General features: G+C 41.3%; 1 protein-coding gene across 1 annotated transcript in view; it reads left to right on the top strand.

The window, feature by feature from the left end:
• Positions 1–3908: 3908 nt before the first annotated feature.
• The window catches only part of LOC134808793 (phosphoglucomutase-like protein 5), an 86966-nt gene continuing 68906 nt past the window's right edge, over positions 3909–21968 (top strand). Inside the window, exons 1-2 of the mRNA XM_063797574.1 lie at positions 3909–3983; positions 18161–18598. Coding sequence (XP_063653644.1) covers positions 3909–3983; positions 18161–18598 — 513 coding nt within the window. The remainder of the gene's footprint in view (positions 3984–18160; positions 18599–21968) is intronic.

Below are 21968 nucleotides of genomic sequence, written 5' to 3'. Positions count from 1 at the left end.
AGACCCTCAGCTGGAAACTCTAGGGGCATGGCCAGACCCTCTGTAGCTGAACAAGCCATCCAGGTGGTTTTGATGCAGCTAAAGTTCTGGAACAACTAATGTAGCCCCATTTGGAAAACTTGGCTGTACAGGCCTCCCTAGCTGGTAAGCTGCTAGCATTTTTTGTTTGCTTGTTTGTTTGTTTTGATACAGGGTCTTGCTCTGTTGACCAGACCGTGACCTCCTGGGTTGAAGCGAGGACTCAGCCTCCTGAGTAGCCGGGACTACAGGTATGTGCCACCACCATGCCCAACTACTTTTTGTATTTTTTTTTTTTGTAGGGATGGGGTTTTAGCCCAGGCTAATCTCAAACTCCTGGACTCAAGCAATCTGCCCACTTTGGCCTCACGAACTGCTGGGATTATAGGCATGAGCCACTGTGCCCGGCCCTGCCAGCTTTGTATAAGCTGAGGAGTTTTTAAAAATACCTAGACTCAGGCAAACCCCAGACACTTAAGTCAGATTCTCTGGGAGGTGAAGCCCAGGCACTGGTATTTTTAAAGTCTCTACAGATGGTTCTAATGTGCTGCTAAGTTAGAGAACCGCTGATCTATACCAGGCCTTTTGAAACTTAATGTGCACGTGAATTACCTGGACCTTGTTAAAATGCAGATTCAGTCTGCATACTCCTGGGGTGGAGCCTGAGCTTCTGCATTTTTAACAAGTCTCTAGAGGATGCTGCTGCATCTGGGCTGCTAACTACACTTGGAGTTAGGAGGTTCTGGAGAGCAGAGGAAAGAGCATGAACCATAACCTAGGGGCTGGTAGTCCTGACTTCCGAGCCAAGGTTTGCCTTTATGTGGCTGGCAACTTGCTTGGACTCCTACCTCAATTCTTTGGGCCCAAGGTTTGTCCTGCCTCAGAAGGATGTCAAGAAAATTGAGTGAGTAATGCAGAATTGTTTCTTAAAGTGTGTGCAGATGCTCCATGAATTTAGAGAGTATGTGGATGCACATTAGTAAATTTTAATAGTTGTGACCATCTTGTTATGAGTACTTAGAACAAGTAATAATGGCTTTTGATGTATAGTAGTAAGAAAGCTTCCTTTTAAAAGGCGTGTATTTAAGTTTCCAAAGTGGGTCTATTTAAAAATATATGAAATAAATAATAGTAGAGGTAATTGACAGATCAAAATTAGGAAGGCAGTATGAGAATGACTCAAGTTTGGGAAATGCTGAGAAAGCAGATGCCCAAGGGCTATGAAAACTTAAAAAAATAGGTAGCACTTGATTTTGATTGGCTGAATGAGATGATGTGTTTGATTATTTATGGGGTTGGCATTTGGCAACATGCACTGGGTGGCTGGGATCACTGTTTATTAAAAATATTTGAGTCCCTACTTTGCACTAGATACTCTTTTAGTCTCTTGGAAAAGGGATTGGGGTCAGGCAGGATAAAAACAAATCATTTATGCCCACAAGAAAATTGCAGGAAGATAAAAGTCATGAAATAAACTCTATGCTTCTAATTTAATATTTTTTATAGATTATGAGAAAAAAGTTTTGCTCACTATCAGCTAGGAAAGCTGTCTTAGCACAACCATTCATTCTTGCACAAATCAAAATCAAGATGAGCCAGATTTAATTTAATATTTTTTCACAGATTATGAGAAAAAAGTTCTAATTTAATTTTTTTATAGATTATGAGAAAAAAGTTTCGCTCTCTATCAGCTAGGAAAGCTGTCTTAGCACAACCATTCATTCTTGCACAAATCAAAATCAAGATGAGCCAGAAGGCTCCATTCTGACAGCTTCTAATGGAGAAGCTACATTTACTGGACATGGGGAAAGTTGCTGGGCTCTAAGGACTGTGCATTTCTTGAACTAGATAAATGGTCTTGGTGTAGCATAATACCAAAACTTCTTGTCGCAGCCTGTAAGGACAGAACTCAATCAGCCTGAAAAGGAAGTCAGTGACTCCGACTCAACACAGGAATGTTCTGTGATTCCTAAAGAAGGATGTAGGAGTGTGGCACAATTCAACCACAGTCTGTGGCCCTGTGCCTCTGCCTTGACATGAGTGGGATTTCCCAGCTGGTCATTTTCTTCTTATCTAAGACATTGGGAACAAATTACTTGACCTCCTCTGGGCTTCAGTACTCCCACTCATCAAATTAGAGGACTGGGCAGTCGCTAGGCTCTCTTTAGGCATCATATTTTAGTTTCTGTGATTTTAAATTTGAGAAGGGGTGTCTAAGGGAGAATACATAGGGGAGGGGGAAAGGCTTATTAAAAGTGTAGTTAGACACTGAATGTTTAAGAATTGCATTTTGTAATAATACCTTTACGTAATCAGGACTGACAATCTTCCCTGATGGCAGCACCTGGAGGAATGGCTGCATTCAAAAATAAAAATGAAATAAAACAAGACCTTATTTGAACTTAGCAATAATGCTGATTCCTCTTTTTGATTTGAGGAGGTTATAGCTGTTGTAAATGCTTGAATTGGGTCTGCCCAGGCAAAACGGAGTCAAGAGTCCATGTCGGATGAATTTTAACAATGTAGACAATAGAAAGGGTTGCTTAAACTGCCCCTCTTTTACCAAAACACATTTACAAATGAAAGAACAACACTTCCATTTTTTAAAAACATTTTTTGAGATGAAGTCTTCCTTTGTCACCCAGAGTGGAGTGCAGTGATGCGATCTTGGCTCACTGCAAACTTTGCCTCCCGGGTTCAAGTGATTCTCCTGCCTCATCCTCCTGAGTAGCTGGGACTACAGGCGCCCACCACCATTCCTAGCTAATTTTTGTATTTTTAGGAGAGACAGGGTTTCACCATGTTGGCCAGGCTGGTCTCGAACTCCTGACCCCAGGTGATCCACCGACCTCGGCCTCTGAAAGTGCTGGGATTACAGGCATGAGCCAACACGCGTGGCCAAAATTTTCCATTTTTAATTGCAGGGTCTGGGGAATTAAAATGCATCCGTAATTTCTTGCATCTCTCCGCTCGGGCTTGCATGAATGCAGAGGGATGGGGAAGACTTCTTGAGGCAAGCATCCCCCTCTTGTCGCCTGCCATCTGGAGAGAGAGGGCTGTGATTTATCTCACTTTAATCAGGAAGGACCCGATGTGTGGATGGAGAGGTCTGACGGCTTTGTTGCTCCATGTGGGAAAGAAACGGACAGAGTGAATTTGTGTATGATCCCTAAGGAGAAAGCGTCTTTGTGCTCTATTTCTTTTTGACCTGGAGCCCCTGAAAGCAAGCTAGTTACAAGTTGAAATAGGCCGTTTCTAAAGTGTGATTTTGTTTGTGTATGAGCCTTGATTACAAAGGGGAAAAAAACCCGCTTAATTTACATACACCACATGTAGTGCAGGATCCCCTGGGCTGTCTTTTCAGGTATCAGGAAACTTTGATGAAAGTCGCTTGTCTCATCTAGGACTCATTTGATATTGTTTAGCAGAGCCTGGTATTAACATTTCCTTCCAACTGTTTACTGGAATCTGTGTGTTCCCTTCAAGTGATGCATACTAGGTGCACAGGCTTCCTGCCACTGTCATCCTAATCTTTCCATGCAGACAGGAGCAGAGGGGAGAGCGCTGAGCCAGGCCCCAGCTTGCTTTTCTTTCCTGACACAGCCCGGCTCCGCTGCACTTCTCAGCTCTTGCTCTAGGTGGTGCTGTTTGACCATTTTCTTCATGTGACCCTCCACTCGGTAATATAAATTCATTCAGAGGATGACCTGATATCAAAAAAAATTCCTTTTGATTAGTAGAATCAACTTGTTTCTTCACACGATACTCTTCCCACTGAGACACATGGAGACAATTCTGACTCCAGGTTTGCAACCTTGAGATTTCTCTCAGATGCAATAAAAAAAAAAACAAAAAAGCATTTTGAGTGGCACAGTGGTGCCTAGTGCATGATGATGTTTGTCTGCTCAAACATTAAAGGGAAACTTGTGGGTTTGAGGATGCCCAGCAGCACGACAGCTGCCAATGTAAATGAGCCGTATAGAGAGAGAGGGGGCGGGAGGGGACTACAAACTTCAGAATATGAGCTGTTCGTTTATAAGTTAAAAAAAAAAAAGTCAAAAGGGAGCCCAGGATGGTGCAAAAAAGAGGAGAAAGGAAGATTTTCCTTGCAGCTAATCAGGAGAGTTCATAAGGGCTGATTACATGAGTGGAAGCCTTAAGTTCTTTTTTTTAAAAAATGTGAAAGTTTGCATGTATGTATGTATGTATGTATGTATGTATGTATAGATGTATGTATGTATAGCTTCGTGTATTACCATTATTATTGCAATCAGCAAATGGATTTACTTCCTTTATCTCATGGGCTCCTTCCCACTCACTTCTGGCAGCACATTTTCCTTTCTCCTTCATCCCAGAACATCAAAGAACAGATGCGCTTCCTAACCCTGGCTCCAGGGGACTTTATACAATGTAAACAGTGCACCTCTAACGTGGTTCACCGCTTAGAGAACGTGTGTCCCATTTTAAAACTGTGACTCCTTTATATTTTGCAGTGCTTATTTTAATAAGAGACATTGGACTTGTGACATATTTTTCATGGAGGAGTGAGCTTAATGGTTGAAAGTAATCGATAAACTTGTTTTTCCTCTGATGCCATCAGCCAAGATCCTATGGCAATAGTAAGAGGATGACACTGGGCTGGCACCCCTTCCATAACATATTTTGACCATGTTTTCCCCCCAGAATGCACATGCAATAGCTTTGGTTTGGTAAGAGAGAGATGGTGTACTTGGTTTCCTTCTGTCACACTTTTGGTGAAATGAATTAGACTTTTAAATCAGGAAATTCAGTGAGATGAGTTAAATTTTTACACAAGAGCAGTGGAGGACTTCCAGCTGGTTGGGGGAATGATATGGAAATATCTTGCTAAATCAGGGTCTGGTGGAATGCTGCTCCCCTTGCAGGCTCCTCTTCACAGGGAGCAATCTGTGGGTTGCTTATAGAACAGAGCGAGCAGGAGGCATAGCATGGTCTTGCTCAGGGGAAGACCCGGTGTTCAGATGTTTGTCATTAGGAACTGGGTGTGGGCTTTTTCAAGTTAAACTGAAGCAGCAGTTCTATTAGGAAGAGGCTCCCAGATCAGCATCTTTTGTTTCTGGATACTCTCCCTTTGAAAAGCCAGATTTCAGCAAAAAGCTTTGCTAATGGTGAAATTGCACAACTGAAACCCTATGGGAGCAATGGGAAAGATGGAGAAAGAGGTGGTTATATCATGTACTTCAACAGTTTATTTAGAGGCTGTTGACGTTAGAATAACAAGCCAAGACAAACAAAAATACTCATTTTGGATGAAAATATTGTCTTTTCATGTTATTATAGATAGCTGAGTCCTAAGACTTATACAGAAACACATTTTCCTAATGAGTGGCTGATTTTTCTGGTTGTGCAAGTAATGTCCAAATTATTGTACAAATTTTTGGCTCAGGAGCAAACATTGTATTGTATATTGAGCTAATCACTTACCCTTTCTAAGATAAGCCCTTACCTCTGCTTTCCCTTCATCTTGTCATTTATGTTTGTTGGGTACAGGTTTCCTGTTGGTTCTTTCTGTTGGCTCTGATGTAACATGAATGAAGTTCTTAACATCCTTTCAGACATAAACACAACTTAGCTCATTGTTTCTGAGTTCATATAGAGGTTTTCTTGCCCCTGAGACTTTCGTGTCAGACAGCTGGATGTTGCTGTGTTCAAGGCTCTATATGTTGATTTTGTATCCTACAACTTTACTGATTTCACCTATCAGTTCAGTTCTAACAGTTTTCAAATTTTATTTATTTGTTTTTGTTTTTTAAATATTGTATGTTTCATTTTAGAGTCAGGAGGGTAGATGTACAGGTTTCTTAAACAGGTATATTGCATGGTGCTGAGGTTTGGGCTTCTAATGATCCCACCACCCAAGCAGTGAGCATAGTAATGGATAGGTAGTTTTTCAACCCTTGCTCCCACCATCCTTCCCTCCCACCTTTGGAGTCCCCCAGTGTCTATTGTTCCCTTCTTTGTGTTGAGTTCTAACCTTTATTTAGTGAAGTTTGTAGGGTTTTCTATATATAACAATATCATGCCGTCAGTAGAGACAGTTTCACTTCTTCCTTTCCTATTAGGATGCCTTTTATTTCTTTCTTTTGCCTAATTACCCTGAGAAGTGGTGTCTGTGGGCATCCTTGTCTTGTTGCTGATGGTAGAGGAAAATTTTCAACTTTTCACCATTGATTATGGTGTTAGCTATGGGTTTGTCATATATGGCCTGTATTTTGTTGGGATACAGTCCCTCAATACGTGATCTGTTGGGTGTTTTTTTTTTTCACCATGAAAGGGTTTCGAATTTTGTCAAAAACTTTTTCTATATCTATTGTGATGGCCATATAGTTTCTATCCTTTATTTTTCTAATATGGTATATTATATGTATTGATTTGCTTATGTTGAACCATGACATGATCATGGTGAATGATTCTTTCAATGTGCTATTGAATTTGCTTTGCTAGGATTTTGTTGAGGATTTTTGCATCTATGTAGATCAAGGATATTGGCCTGTCATTTTCCTTTCTTGTAGTGTTCTTGTCTGGCTTTGGAATCAGGGTAATGCTGGCCCTGTAAGATGAGTTTGGAAGTATTCCCTCCACTTCAGCTTTTTGGAAGGGTTTGAGAAGGACTGGTATTAGTTCTTCTTAAAATATTTGGTAGAATTAATCTGGGAAGCCATCTGGTTTTGGGTTTTTCATTGATAGGAGACATTTTGTTACGGATTCAACCTCCTTGCTTGCTATTAGTCTGTTCAGATTTTTAAATTTCTTCATGAGTCAATCTTGGTAGGTTTTATGTGTCTGGGAATTTATCCATTTCTTCTAGATGATCCAATTAGTTAGTGTGTAATTATACCTAGCAGTTTCTTAGGATCCTTTGTATTTCTGTGATATTGGCTATGATGTTTCATCTTTCATTTCTGATTTTATGCTCTATTGAAAACATGAGGCATAGCAGGTAGGGGGCACTGGTCAGGACTTGGGGTATAAACTGGCAGATGTTAAGGTGGGTGATTCTGGTTAACTCAGAAACTCCGAAGTCCCGTGTGGAAGAATTAACTGCCTGTACTCACCTAGTAATGTATATCCTTGGTCAAAAAAGATCCAGCTGAGAATGTTGGATGAAGGGACCAAATCAATATTCATCATTATATTGAAAACAAGTCAGATTGGCTGTGGTCTTTTGACAGCAGGTCAGTGGCTGAGTCTATTTGAACAAAGTTAGGGCAGGTTCAAGGGAGAATCCTGAGATCGGTATTCTTTGTTCCATACAAACTTGCCTTTCAGTTTCTTCTCCCCATGCCTCCAGGATGTCCCTGCACGGCCCGTAGGGCCCCCTCCTTCAGTACCTTGCCTTACGAAGGGGAGAAAATGAGTTTTCCAATGTTAGCATATATTTAGCCTTCCAAAATTTTCTATTTCTATTTTAGGGGAGCTCTAGGAAAACAGCAGATTACTCTAAATCCCCAGGTAAAAATCTCAAATGGTGGAATTTCATATGACCAGGAGACATATTTTGGGGCAAGTGGGCTTTTCACAATCACTTGGACATGAAGGCATCTGCTTCTTCTATGCCTAAAATAGTCCTTCAATTTAGTAGTTTAATTCCTCTTCCTCTTTTTCAAATTTCAAGACAATACATGTAGTGACTGAACAATTTGGATCCAAGTTTCACTATTTAACTGCCAGTGTGACCTTGGGCGAGTCACTTAATCTTTTCAAGGCTCAATTTCATCATGTAAAGTAGAAGTACAAACAATCCCTGACTTAGAATATTTTGACTTATGATTTTTCAACTTTAAGATAGTTTGAAAGCAATACACATTCAGCAGAAGCTGTAACTGTTTTCCACTTCCAGTACAGTATTCATTATATTACATGAGATATTCAAAGCCCACTTTATTATAAAATGGGCTTTCTGTTAGATGATTTTGCCTAACTGTAGGTTAATGTGAGTGTTTAAGGTAGGCCGAGCTAAGCTATGATATTTAGTAGGTTAAGTGTATTAAATGCATTTTCAGCTTACAATATTTTCATAAGTTTATTGGAATATAACCCCATTGTAAATTGAGGGGTATTTGTAATAATGATATCTCTTCAAGGAGACTTTGTGAGCCTCTCATAGGAAAATGCATACACAGATGCATATAAATATATAATCTTTCTTTTCCATACATATGATATTCTTTAAGGATATTCAAAAATCTGGAAACAGTTGCCTCCAGGGAGATAAATGGTAGTGGGTTGGGAAACTTTTAACTGTATACGCTTTTGTACCTTTTGCATTTTGAATCAGATGAATGTATAATCTACATAAAATATTAAGATTAAAACATCACCGAATAACTTATCAGGAGTTTGGTGAACATAAGGGAAGGCCGCCTATGGTGGCTGTATTTTATTCAGTGTTGGTCACTGTTGGGCACTTCATAGAGCTTATTTCATTTCATCCTCACAAGCGCCGTAGGAGGAAGGGGCCCCAGAGGGATTCATGGTTAGAATAGCAGAGTAGGAGCATTTGGCAGCTATGTTCTGTGTAGGTGATAACTTTAAAGATATTTTTGTTATAAAATGTTTCAAACATATAAAAAATATAGAGAAGCAGTTTTCTATAGTTATTAAATATTCTTAATGGGTAGTCACAGAAATTATCATCCAAAGTGGGATATTCTTGAGAGAAAAAGGAGGTTCTATTTATAATTATGGTGGGATAACAAACTTAAGATGAACAGCTCTGGACAAACTGGGTTGTATGGTCCCTGGAAAACAAGGATTACTGTAAATGTGAGTCCCGCCTTGTGCTTCTCTCTGTCCCACCAAGAAAATATGATCTTGATACAGATGTTCATTGTGTCAAGGCAACCATGGCAACCATGATCTAGATACACTGTTCAAGTTTTATGCTGATCCTACCTATATATGTCTCAGGAACTTTCCAGAGTTTCCTTTGAGTGCTTCTAAATTTTGCATAAATGGTATGTTGTCCCTTGTCTCTTTTTAAAACCAGTAAGCCATTTTCCCTTCTTTTCCTGGAAAATTAAAGGAACAAAGACCAGGAAATAACAATGTATTAGCTAAGGTTCTGTTGATTGAAAGCAACAGAACCTAATTCTGGCTAGCTTAAACCATGCTAGGATTTAATGAAGAATACTGCAGAATCTTAGATATCTTATGACTGGGAAAGAGGAGGTTCAGGCAGTTGCTGGGATGTCAGCAACAGGTAGCTGTCAATTAACTGCCCCCACACCACCCACTGCTGCCGTCATCAATATAGCACACCACGATGGCTCCCAGCCTCTGTACGTCTGGGTTCCGGTGTTCAAATTCTAGAGACAGCAAGAGAAATCCCATTGAGTCAGGGATCCTTCCCTGGGTCACACTCCCTGCATATGGTCAGAAATGCAGGATTATGTACTAAAGACACAGCTAAAGAGGACCCACTTCACTGTTTTGGGACCATTTGCAGGGGAGGCAAAATTGTGAGCTACTCACTTAAAGAGGTGATAACCATAAGTTTGCAGGCAAAAAAAAATTGGAGAAGAGAAGGATAACACTATCCTACGGTTTCTTCTGAAAATGGACAAAGGGAACAGCATTTCCATTTGGAAATTCTCTCCTGGCATTTCAATATTTATGGATTCTGAATTCTGAGAAAAATCAGTTGAGAAATGAGGAAAATGGGAAGGAACGTTCTAATTTTCCTGTGAAAATTACAGCTTAATAGTCAGTATAGAGAACTTACTGGCTTGAAGAAAGGCACTGACTTCAAGTCAAGCAAGATGAGGAAGCACTGACATGTGGAGATGAAAGTTAAGGTGAACAGGACAGAAGCAGTAAAGGAGCCTCAGTCAGACTTTCTTGTATCTGTTGCTGTGTTACAAGTGTGTGTTCATGGCCTTGTCCACTGCTAACAGTGAACCATTTCTGCAAATAAATATTAATGTGTTCATAGGCATAGTATATGTTTTACAAATCCTATGAGAGGTTTTCTAAGAAATGCCAAGTTTTAGAAACAAAATATGCCCTTAAATCGGCAATTTTGACAGTTGCTTCTTTCTAGTGCTATTCATCTTGCCAGGAGATCAGAATGTTATGTTATTTAAATGGTATTGGAGGGGATGATTGATGCCTTGTTTAACAATGTCATGTAAACAATGATTAAAGCATTAAGTATTTGTGGTGTTACCTTTCAATCTTTAAAGGACTTTTCTTTAGCATTTATTTTGTGATAATATTCATTTCTTTTTAATGTTTTCTCTATTAATGCTATTGGATTTTATAATCTTGTTACAATATGTTGGCTCATAATAATAATAAATCATCATTTGTTATCATATCTTTTTAAAACAGAAGACTACTAAAACTTTTCATGTAATCCTGTTACAGAAAAAAACGACTATTTGCTTGTTATTATAGTCACTTATTATTTTTCAAAAACTTGTAAGTGAAGTGTTATGAAAATCATATGAATTTGGGAATTCCCAAGTATTCTCAGAAATTCTATTTCCTTGTTCCCAAATCCCAATGATTAATATCTGCCAGGAGTCGGAAAACAGTGAAAGGAAGTAACATCCTATGTTGGATACCTGGTAGGGTTAGTGAAGAAACGTTATTGCTGAGCTCTGTGTTACGCTCACGAATGATGCCATTGAGGAAGTCACGCTTGTTGAAAGGAACGCAGATACACAAAGAGTTTTGCTGCTGTCTGTTGGATAAGAACCCCCTGGTCGATTTCAGCTCCTACTGCAAGTTACAAAAATCAATCCAATGATAAATGAAAAGTGCCCAGTGTGCTGGGAAATAACTTATTTTTTGGCTTCAGAGGAAATTTTAGAAACAGTGCCAAGTGAAACGTAAAAACAAACTACGAAGACGTTCATGAATTTCCCACTGAAGCTGACAGCCGTATTTTAGCAGATGGAACTCCTACTATTAGCCCAACTCTTGGGTTGAAACAGTGTGTCCAGGAAACCCTATGTTAAAATGCAATGTGTTGGGGATATTGTTCCTCTATTTGCTTGAGTTAATTTTCAAATTAGTGTACTCTTGCTTAGCTGTGCTCTGAGGGAATGAACAAAAGATTGGTAAACTCTGATGGAGAACGCTGGTCAGGCAGGGCACATAGAATCCCTGGGGATGGTGGTTCCTGACAAATGGGGGATGAGGACCTGAGCCAGGCTTTGGCTGGGCTGGAGGAACATGAAGATGGGATCTACTCACAACCCCCAAAACTGAGGGGTCCTGGTAACACATTATTTCACCCTCAGCCATGCAAATTCATTATTTTTATGGATAAAATAGCTTTAAAAAACTAATTTATATTGAAATGTTAAAATATTTATATAGAGATTAGAAATATTTATATAGAGATTATTGGGAATCCCCTCCTAAAGCCCAAACATAAAAACTACCAAAAAAAAAAAATTCCGTGTAGGCTAAGATTGCAAATGACTGATGGAATGTAATTTAAATTAAACATGGAAAATGTATTTCCTCTTTAATAAAGATCTAAATTCTATTCTTTTTAGGAGCCTTCAGAAATGAAATTCAACTATTAAAAAAAGTATAGAGAAGCCTTTAGAAAAGAAACTTTTCTTTTGCTGTATTATATATTAAAGAACTTTGATGAGAATAGTTCTAAAGTGTTTAATAATCGATTCCACTGATGTTTCTAGGTATTGTGGGGAACACCTAGAAATTAAATCTTCATCTTTGGCAGATCAGAGGCCTATTATTTTTAGGTAAAACAATTAAAATCTGCTTTTAATAAATCACAAATTTTGCAAGTTAGCCATTAATAGTAAGTGCTTTTCAAAGTTTGGCCCAATACATGAAAAAGCCAGAAAAACATACCTGCATTAGTTTTGCCCATCACCTTCTTATGCTGGCCTCAGGAGATTTATTAACAGCATTCAATATTTTAGGTAGGCTGGATGTGGTGGCTCATGCATATAATCCCAGCACTTTGGGAGGCTGAGGTGGGAGGATGGCTTGAGACCAGGAGTTCAAGACCAGCCTGGTCAACCTAGTGAGCCCCTCGATCTCTCTGAAAAGAAAAAAAATTTAGGTATCCTGTGGCTACCTCCAAAAACAAACTCCAGAGGAACTGAATTTTTTTTTCATTTCATGTGTTGGGATAATGGCTTCTTTTGCAGTTACTTACGAAGAATTTAAGGGTCAGTAAAAATATTTTTTCATCCTTAATAACATGAATTCTCTAATTTGTGTGTGATATAATGCTAGATATTGTGCCAAAAGTGTTACATAGACATAATTCATGCCCATTTTCAAAGATAATACTAATATAGAGAATAAGAATCATTATTATTGTAGTAATTATTATTTTAGTAATAGTAGTAATAATCAAAACAATTACATCAAACACTTATTAAACCCTTATTATGTGATAGGTACTGTGTAAGCAATTTCCACATATTAGCTCCTTAAATGTGATCACTAACCCCATGAGGTAGGTAGCATTATGTCCACTTTATAGATGCAGAAACTGAGCTTTGAAGAGGGAAAGCAACTTGCCCAAGGCCATGCAGGCAGTCATTGATAAGGGTGGGGAGCGAGAAGTTGAAGTCTGAGATGTAAGTTCACAGACACGAGTACACAAACACGTACAAGATACTCGTATGACATGTGGGGTTGCTTGAAATATGTAATTGACTTTCCCCAGCACAAGAAAGTGTTTGGACAGATTTCAAAGGGATCTAACACTTCCTTAGAGGACTGCCCTATGACATTTTTCCATGTGCTTTTCTGCCTCTTGTCCTATACTTTTGGCATTTCTTCTGCTCTTAGAGGCAATGAGTCAACAGCATATTTTTAGCACCTCCTGTGTGCATAGAAGTGGCCCCTGACTCAATGGGAGTGTATAACTACCATGGGCCAAATCAGTCTGCTTTCCTGTTAGCCAGGGGGTTATAGAAGAACACGCTCCCCTGATTCCAACAGAACTTGCTGCCACTCTGATGTCTTCATTGTAAGACCTCTAAATGAATGTTCAAGAAATTCATGTTAAAGGCACGTGTCATATGTGTAACTTGTAAACATTTGTGTACTTGTCTCTGTGTCCTTACACCTCAGGCTTCAACTCTTGTTTTTACCTTTATCAATGACTACCTGTGTGCTGTGTGGCTTTGGACCAATTGCTCACCCCCTCTAAAGCTCAGTTTCTGCATCTGTAAAATGGATATAATGCCATATATACATAGATATAGATATACATACACCAATATATATATAATATACAAACTGAGATATATAATTATATAAATATTTCAGTTTAAGTTTCAAAAATCACTGGAGGGTATTTTTATAATACCCTTCAGCAATTTTACCTGCTGCCTTTGCACATTCTGGTGAATTTCTAAATGGAAGTCGGATAGAGATCAATCTTTTAATGCATCATAAATAAAAAAGAAAATCACAGAATGATGTAGCTGGAGAGGACCCTGGGGATCTAGTGTTTCATGAAAGATTAATGTCCTTGATCTGTTTGTAAGTGTTTTGGAAAAATCTTCCATGGTCAAATAAAACTTGGCAATGTTGGATTAAAGTTAAATAGGTTTTTTTTCCTGCAGAACTTCATAGTCTTTAATATGCTAATATGTTTTGTGAATCTACAAGGAATGAAGTGTTTCAATACTTATTTTACCCAGATTCTCATTTTGAGACAGGCTGGTCAAGCTGAGTCAGCTAGTATATTCTCTAGATGGAGATGATGGCTGATGCCTTTTTGAGAGCAAGAGAGTCCCCAGGGGAAGCAAGGGTATATCAGTTGCTCCATTTCATGCCAAGGATCCTCAGTCTTTAGAGGCTCAGAGAAGGCTGAAAGGCTACTCTAGGCTATCAGGGCTACCATTCATTGTGACCCATGCTACAGAGAAGCTTTGAGCTCAGTGCAAAGGAGTGACCAGCCCTTGAGAATCAGGAAAATTTATTTATTCCTGACCTAGTCCACTGAGGACATACAAGGAATGGGGCAGGGGAGTGTCACCAGCTATGGTTACAAGCTAGTCTGATTCTCTTTCATTAAGAAAACTGGTCCCTGTGAGTTTAGATTGGGAAGCACCAGGTTAAAAAATGTTTAGGCCAGGAGTGGTGGCCACTGTACTCCAGCCTGGGTGACAGAGTGAGAATCTGTCTTAAAAAAAAAAAAAAAGTTAAGTGATGTCTTCTGTTGAGGACCTCTCAGAACTTTTAATATGAAAGTGTGCATTGTGAAGAATGGGAGTAGAGTGTACAGGAGTTTTAAAAGCTACTTGGTCATGAAACTCTTGCTTTGTGCAGGATTCGAGGGGCATTAACATTCTGAGGAAAATATTTTGGGAAACATTGATCTAATCCAAACTTCTCATTTTACCAGCAAACCACTGTGGGGCCCTCTAAGTTTCCTTTCTCCATCATTGTGACAAATTCATTGGAATTAATTCAATCAAACCTGGGGTCAGCTTTGAAGAGATTTATTTAGCAGGTAAATCTGTTTTGTACATTTTGAGGGAGTTCTGAGTTTCCATAGTCAAAAACCACAGATCAATTTAACCAACCTTTATGGAATATCACCTATGGCCCAAAGACCCTTTAGCTACAGTGATGGTCTACAAAAATATAAACTGTAATTCTTGCAATACAGGAGATTAGTAATAATGGTAAATATAATGATGATGACACCATGAATAGCTAACATTTATTGAATGCCTTTCTATTAGTCAGGCACTTTACTAAGTATTTTAATCCTCCCAACAATTTATGAGGTAGGGATTATAATAATTCCCATCTTATAGTGAGGACACTGAGGTTAGGAAATTATCCTAGCCTAAATGTTAAGTATAAGCATGAATAGAAAGGTGTTATCAGCCTATAAGACATTCCTTTATGAGTGATACAAAGTCCTATATAAATTCAGAGAAAAGAAAAGTGGTTTTAGAAATCCTTGATCAGTGAGTGTGAAGCATGTGGTGGCCCGGTTACTGTTTGGTTGCCCATCTGTCCTCCCTCTGGGGATCAGCACCCCCTTACTTTGGAAGAATTGTTCTCCTTTTCACTGTAAGGTTCTTTCTGGCTATGCGATGGGGCACATTGCCTCAAACTAGCCCTGTTCCAGTCTTTGAGAACCTTGAAATTGGAACCAAGGGAAGAGGATTGCCTCTTGAATGATAATTCTCTAAAATCTAGTCTGAGGTGCTGGTGCCTAATCCCTGGGTCTGTGGAAGGAGCTGGGCTGTGAGAGGGGAGAATGATGTTGATGTCAAGAGAGAGGCAGGTGCTAGGAGCAGAGAGATGGAGGCCTGGAGGGTTTCTGGGCTTCTCTGAGGCTTAGGGTTTGGATCATTGTCTTCGTTACTGGAACAAAGGATTTACCATACCTGCTCTTCTGGGAATGAAACTGTCCTGCTTTGCAAAATAAAGTGTCATTAGAAAGAGATCTTAAAAACCCCACACCGGCCGGGTGCGGTGGCTCACGCCTGTAATCCCAGTACTTTGGGAGGCCGAGGCGGGCGGATCACGAGGTCAGGAGATCGAGACCATCCTAGCTAACACGGTGAAACCCCGTCTCTACTAAAAATAGAAAAAATTAGCCGGGCGTGGTGGCGGGCGCCTGTAGTCCCAGCTACTCAGGAGGCTGAGGCAGGAGAATGGCGTGAACCCAGGAGGCGGAGCTTGCAGTGAGCTGAGATCGGGCCACTGCACTCCAGCCTGGGTGAAAGAGCAAGACTCCGTCTCAAAAAAAAAAAAAAAAAAAAAAAACCCACACCATAGACAGGTGCACAGATCCGTAGAAGTGTTAAAGTTCTGTGTGTTGGATGCTAAGCCAAGACTCTTAAGTATGTTCTAAAGAGAAACTGGTGTGTGTAGGCTGTGCACTCCCAGGGAGATAAAAAGTTAGGAACTTTATGGGTTAGGCTTGGTGGCCCCCACCTGTAATCCCAGCACTGTGGGAGGCTAAAGTGGGCAGATTGATTGAGCTGAGGAGTTCGAGACCAGCCTAGGCAACATGGTGAAACCCCATGTCTACAAAAACTACAAAAATTAGCTGGGCGTGGTGGCATGTACCTGTAGGCGGGAGGATCACTTGAGCCCAAGAGGGAGAGGGGGCAGTGAGCCATGATTGTGCCACTGCACTCCACCTGGGTGACAGGAACTTTATGGGGAATGGGATCTTGGAGACTGAGTAGAGACTAGAGGAAAAAAAAAAAAACTACCTCCCCAACTGGCCACACTATTCTTTTAAAAAAATGTTAATTGACAAATTAAAATTGTATGTATTTACGGAGGTATAATGTGATGTTATATGTATACATTGTGGAATAATTAAATCCAGAGAATTAATAGATTCATCACCTCAAAACCTATCTTTTTTGTGGTGAGAACATTTGAAATTTATTGTCTTAGCAATTTTGAAATACACAATACTTCATTGTTAACTACAGTCACCATGCTGTGCTGTAGATCTCAACAAAATGTATTCTTCCTGTCTCAACTAAAACATTGTACTCTTTGACAACATTTCCCCATTCCTCTCATCCCCTCCAAGAACACCCATTCTTTATGTTGAAGAGAATGGCTAAAAAGTCCCAGCAGGTTTCAACTGACAGTTTCAGTGGTTGTCCCATCACACTTCAATGTTATTAATAGAAAGGGGAGGGGCAATACATAATTCGGACAGGCGGAAAGTACCATTGTAACCACTTTCCTGACTTCACAGAAAAAGTCCTCTTGTTTTCATCTGTAAAATGGGAACTGCGTGAATATCATTCTTCTTTTCTTCAGCCTCCAAAGAAAAAACAGATGCAAAGCCTTTTATCAATTGCAAAACAGTATACAATGTGTGTTATTACTCACAGTTGTCTTACTGTGACCAAACACTTTATAAGCCTGCGGCAAGTCAGCCTTATTCTCAGGAAGTGGACAATATTTGGGGAAGGAGAAGCAGCAGGATCTTTCAGGACAGTAGCTTTGGTGGATCCAAAAATTCCTTGAGCGAAATGGGAGACAAAACTTTCTTCCTGCTTTGGGGTTTATCCTTTTAGTCTTTTCTCTCTTCACTCCTATTTTCTATGGAGAATTTCCTGGTTTTGGAGTTTGGGTGCGTTTTATGGAGAGGAGGCAGAACATCTTTAGCTTCAGCAGAATGAAAGGACACATGCAAAGGAACCTAGCACAGTATGTGGTACCCAGTTCCCCTTTAACTTGGCTTTATTCATTCACTCCTGGTAGGGCATTAATAAGGGATTTAGCCCCCTCCTATTGAAAACGATTAATTCAGGGAAGAGTTCAGACAGTGTGGACAGATACAGTGTAGGCCAAGCCTGTTTTTAAGGCAGGAGCTGGGTAGGGAGGGTGAGAAGGGCGAGAAGAATAGGGAAATATGTGTCGTCTGTGTTGCTGCTGTTGCAACCACCACAACAAACAAACAAGTGAAAAAAAAAAAAAAAAAGAATTGTCCATACTGGAAAGTGTGCTGTTTTGGAGGAGGCTGGGGAAAGTGTGGATGGCTCGAGTGGGTCCTGTTGGATTGAAGTCTGACAGTGGTGATTCCCTTCAACAAATGGTCGGGGTGGGAGGATACACACACACACACACACACACACACACACACCCCACACGCAGCGCCCAGCCTCCGATTTCAGCGCTGGCAGGAGATAACCATTCTTAGCTCGCCTTTCCAGGGTTATTTTTGGCTGAGGCTGTTCGCTGATGGCAAAAGGTTTCAGCCCCCTCCCAAATCCCTCCCCGTGCTTGTTCTAAAGAGAAACTGGTGCGTGTAGGCTGCGCACTCCCAGGGAGACAGGGGGACGGGCCTGGCGCCGGAGAGGAACCCGGACTCTGCCCAAAGTCTCGCCGCCCGCCGGCTGTTTTCTGGCGGAGGGTGTGCCCCAGAGGGCGGCGATCGCGCGTGAAGGCTGGGGCCAGGCGCGGGTGCAGGCGTCACCGGGGTCGGGCTAGCAGGCCCTGGAATCAGGCTTTTGGGACACCCCGAAAGTGAGTCCAACTTGGGGAGAAACTGAGGGCACCTCGGGCGGTCTGGCAGCGGAGAACGTGGGCGGGAGAAAACTTTACAGGAAGGCAGAAGCAATCTCCGCCGAGGGAGTCAGTGAGCGGCCGCGCGGAGAGGAGGGGCGGGCGGTCCCCAGGCGGGCGGGCGCAGGGCGCAGGGCGTCGACCTGCCGGAGAGGGGGCCCGGGCCCGAGGCAGAGTCCCGGCGCGCGGCCAGGCTGGCGGAGGCCCCCGGCAGGCTGCAGATTCCCTCCGGCCCCGGGAGCCGCAGCAGGACCGGCCAGGAGGCGCCACGGAGGGGAGCCCCATCCCGGTGCTGACAGTGCCCACCGCGCCCTACGAGGACCAGCGGCCGGCCGGCGGCGGGGGTCTGCGGCGACCTACCGGCCTCTTCGAGGGCCAGCGCAACTACCTGCCCAACTTCATCCAGAGCGTGCTGTCGTCCATCGACCTGCGCGACCGTCGGGGCTGCACCACGGTGGTGGGCAGCGACGGCAGGTACTTTAGCAGGACAGCCATCGAGATCGTGGTGCAGATGGCCGCGGCCAATGGGGTGAGTGTCTGGATGCCCCTCGCTTCCTGCCGCGCCGCCGCCATGCCCTCTCCTAGCCCTTGTCCCCCTGCTGCCTCCGGGCCCAGCTGGGAGGCCCCTGCCCGGCCCCGGCTTTTCTTCCTCACTCCCGCGTCCTCACCCTCCAGCGCCCCACTCCCGCCGTGCTCGCAGCCTCCCTGGCGCACCCCAGACACTGGGTTCTATTAGTACCCACCGCCCCCAAAACCTTGAGGGGTGTCCGTCGTTCCTGGAGCCACTCCGGGCGCCCTGGACTCTTCTCCGACTCTGCACACATCCCGCACCTGCTCATTTTTCTTTCGGACATTCTCTTACCCGGCCCTGTAGATTCCAAGGCAGCTCCCAGTTTTCCACATTGTTCCCAACACGTTCACTGCCCACAGTCCCCACACAAACTTCTTTCCCAGGCTCACAACATAGTCCATCTGCCCCGTGCCCTTTTTGCAATAATCTGCCAGTCCCCTAAGTCTTAGCTCTGCCTATTTAACAGTAGTGGTGTCTCAGAACACACGCATACACACACACACACGATCCCTGACATATTTGGCAAGAGTAAGCCCTGAAGGTTTTTAATATTTTGGTTCTTTAACCCAGTGGAATTATTGAATGATTTATTTAATTAGAGTAGGGATGGAGTGGATCCATTTGTTTGATGCTAAACAGCCTGAGCTCGCAGTTCCCAGGGGGCATATCTCTAAATGGTCTGAAATGAGATTTGCAGTGGTTTTCTTAATGCAATTCCCAACTTCTCTCCAAATGCCTTTTGACATTTGACAACATTTCATGCCTCTTCCCCTTTCTCTTTTCATCCTTGTTTTCTCTCCCTTCTCCCACGACCTCGGTAGTCTTCTGCAATCCAGATTCTCAGACCTCGGGTTTTTCTCCCTCTGCCCCTTTCCTCTCTGTCCTATAACTAGAAGCACCTTTTGGCATAGACCCGTATCCCAGTTTCCTCTTTCCCAGGTCCAGCAGCATCTCAAGGACATCTACAAGAGGGATACCTAACTTCAGGGGTCTCTGAATGATATGTGGGAAACATCGTCTAAAAAAGTAATTTTATCCTTATTCATGCAACCAGACCCACACTCATAGAACTTTTCTTTAAGGGGTGTGTCTTGCAGATGTATAAATGAGTGTTAACACCTTTAAAAGCGAAACTGAACAATTCCCTGGCATTTGAATTCCCTCCTTCCTTCCCAACCCTCTCCTTCTCATTTTCTCATTTATTATTAAAAACATTTTTAAAGGATCCCCATGCTTCATATTTATCTACTATAATTCCTCCTTCTTGGTGTTGCAGGGATGGGGAAAGGATTTTTTAAAAAACACAATAAAAAGCAATTGGGAGAAATAGGGCCAGTGGTGTTGGGGTGGGTAGTGGAAATGTGATTTTTGACTCCAGTAGACAATGATGCTGGATATATGGGGTTTGATTTCTCTCTGGCTTCTCACTTGAGATTGATGAAGTTTGGCTAGAATCAGGGAGTTGAAGAGAGGTTGACAAATGGTCTTTCACTCTTCTCTGACAGGCTGTTCCTGTGGAGTGATGGAGAATAATGAGCCTTGGGAGAGCTATGGGAGCTCTCATACTCCTTCCCGAGCCAATTTTTTAGGGAGTGAGAGAAACATGGCCTGTCCAATACTTGTTGTGGGTCAAGATACTTTTGAAGCTACGGTTGTTGATTTGCATGGGAAAATTATTATATCTTATTATTTCTTGTCCCACTTTACCATAAGGGCTCCTCAGCTTCTTACTTCAATGGGTCTTCCATGACAAACACACTTTATTAACTCTAAGAGTGGAATTTATTTTAACAGATAATTAGCATAGGTCAATATATGCTGAAAATAGAGTCAAATTAAACCTACTAGCTGTTATAAAGGACAGATGACAAAATCCACATAGAAGCATCGACTCTTAAATAATCTGAAAGTACTACTTCTAAGAAGGGCGGGCATGGGTGAAGGGAATGGTGGACATGTTTCAGAATTTCAAACGCCAACTTTAACCAATCGTTTCCTTATTTTGTTCACCTTCTTGGGGGCTTATGCTAAAGTGAAGTGAATAGCCATAAGGCTGGCTTCAGGAGAAAGGTGGTCTAAAAGAACTGGATAATTATAAGCAAAATTGGTCTCGAATGATTGAAAATTGATGAGAATGTGCTTGTCTCCTGATTTGGCATCCTGAGTTAGACTCAGGAATACTGAACATGGATCCCAAAGGCTTTGGTCTTTTTTGATATCCTATTGGATAATCATAAGCAGGCTAGAAAAATAGGAAACTAGAATTTATTCTCTTTGAACTGACAAATCTGACCAGTGGGCTGCATTCTCTATATCTGAAAAATCTTGGTTTTGATTGAAAAAGTTAATTTTACAAAGCAATTTTCTTTTTTTAAATTAAATTTCATTTTTTTTGAGACAGGGTCTCACTTTGTTGCCCAGGCTGGAGTGCAATGGTACAGTCTTGGCTCACTGTAGCCTTGACCTCCCCAGATTCAGGTGATCTTCCCACCTCAGCCTCCTGAGTAGCTGGGGCTATAGGTGCACGCCACTACGCACAGCTGATTTTTGTGTTTGTACTACTCATAGGGTTTCTCTGTGTTGCTCAGTCTAGTCTCAAACTCCTGATCTCAAGAGATCTGCCTGCCTTGGCCTCCTAAAGTGTCATGAACCACCATGCCCAGCCTACAAAGCAATGTTCTAGGAAAAACTACAGTTACTCTTTGATTATGTAATTGCTGGAGAAGAAAAGCATGGCATTTCTAAAATGATGAACTATATTACTTATATTTTAATATCTCATAAAGTTTGAAATAGACATTTCAAACATAAACATGTATAAAAATTTTTATAAATTATAAAATAAAAAACATTTTACAATTATTGTATTATAAAATTATTATAGAATCAAAAACATTATAAATTTAAACAACTTTTTAAAAAATTTATTTTGGGATTTCCCATGGAGTGATGGAGAATAATGAGCCTTGGGAGAGCTATGGCAGCTCTCATACTCCTTCCTGGGCCAACTTTTTTAGGAAATGGGAGAAATATACCCTGTTCAATGTTTATTGTGGGTCAGGATATTTTTGAAGCTATAGTTGTTGATTTGCTTCAAACTTTAAAAAAATTATTATAAAATTATGGGATGTAAAAAAATTTATTATAAAACTTTGAAATTTTCAAACTTTCAGAAAAGCAGAGAGATGAGATTAATGGCACTCACAGGCAAGCATAGAACATAGATTGTAAACATTTTGCTATATTTGTGTCATGACTATTTTTTGCTTGTGTTTGAAAGTATATTAAAGAAAATGATATTTTACCCCTAAATTCTTTACTACAGATT

The sequence above is a fragment of the Pan troglodytes genome, chromosome 18 (assembly GCF_028858775.2).
Source record: "Pan troglodytes isolate AG18354 chromosome 18, NHGRI_mPanTro3-v2.0_pri, whole genome shotgun sequence".
In the NCBI taxonomy this organism is placed as follows: domain Eukaryota; kingdom Metazoa; phylum Chordata; class Mammalia; order Primates; family Hominidae; genus Pan; species Pan troglodytes.
The sequence above is the reverse complement of the archived record's forward strand: the minus strand, read 5'-3'. Positions and strand labels throughout refer to the sequence as shown.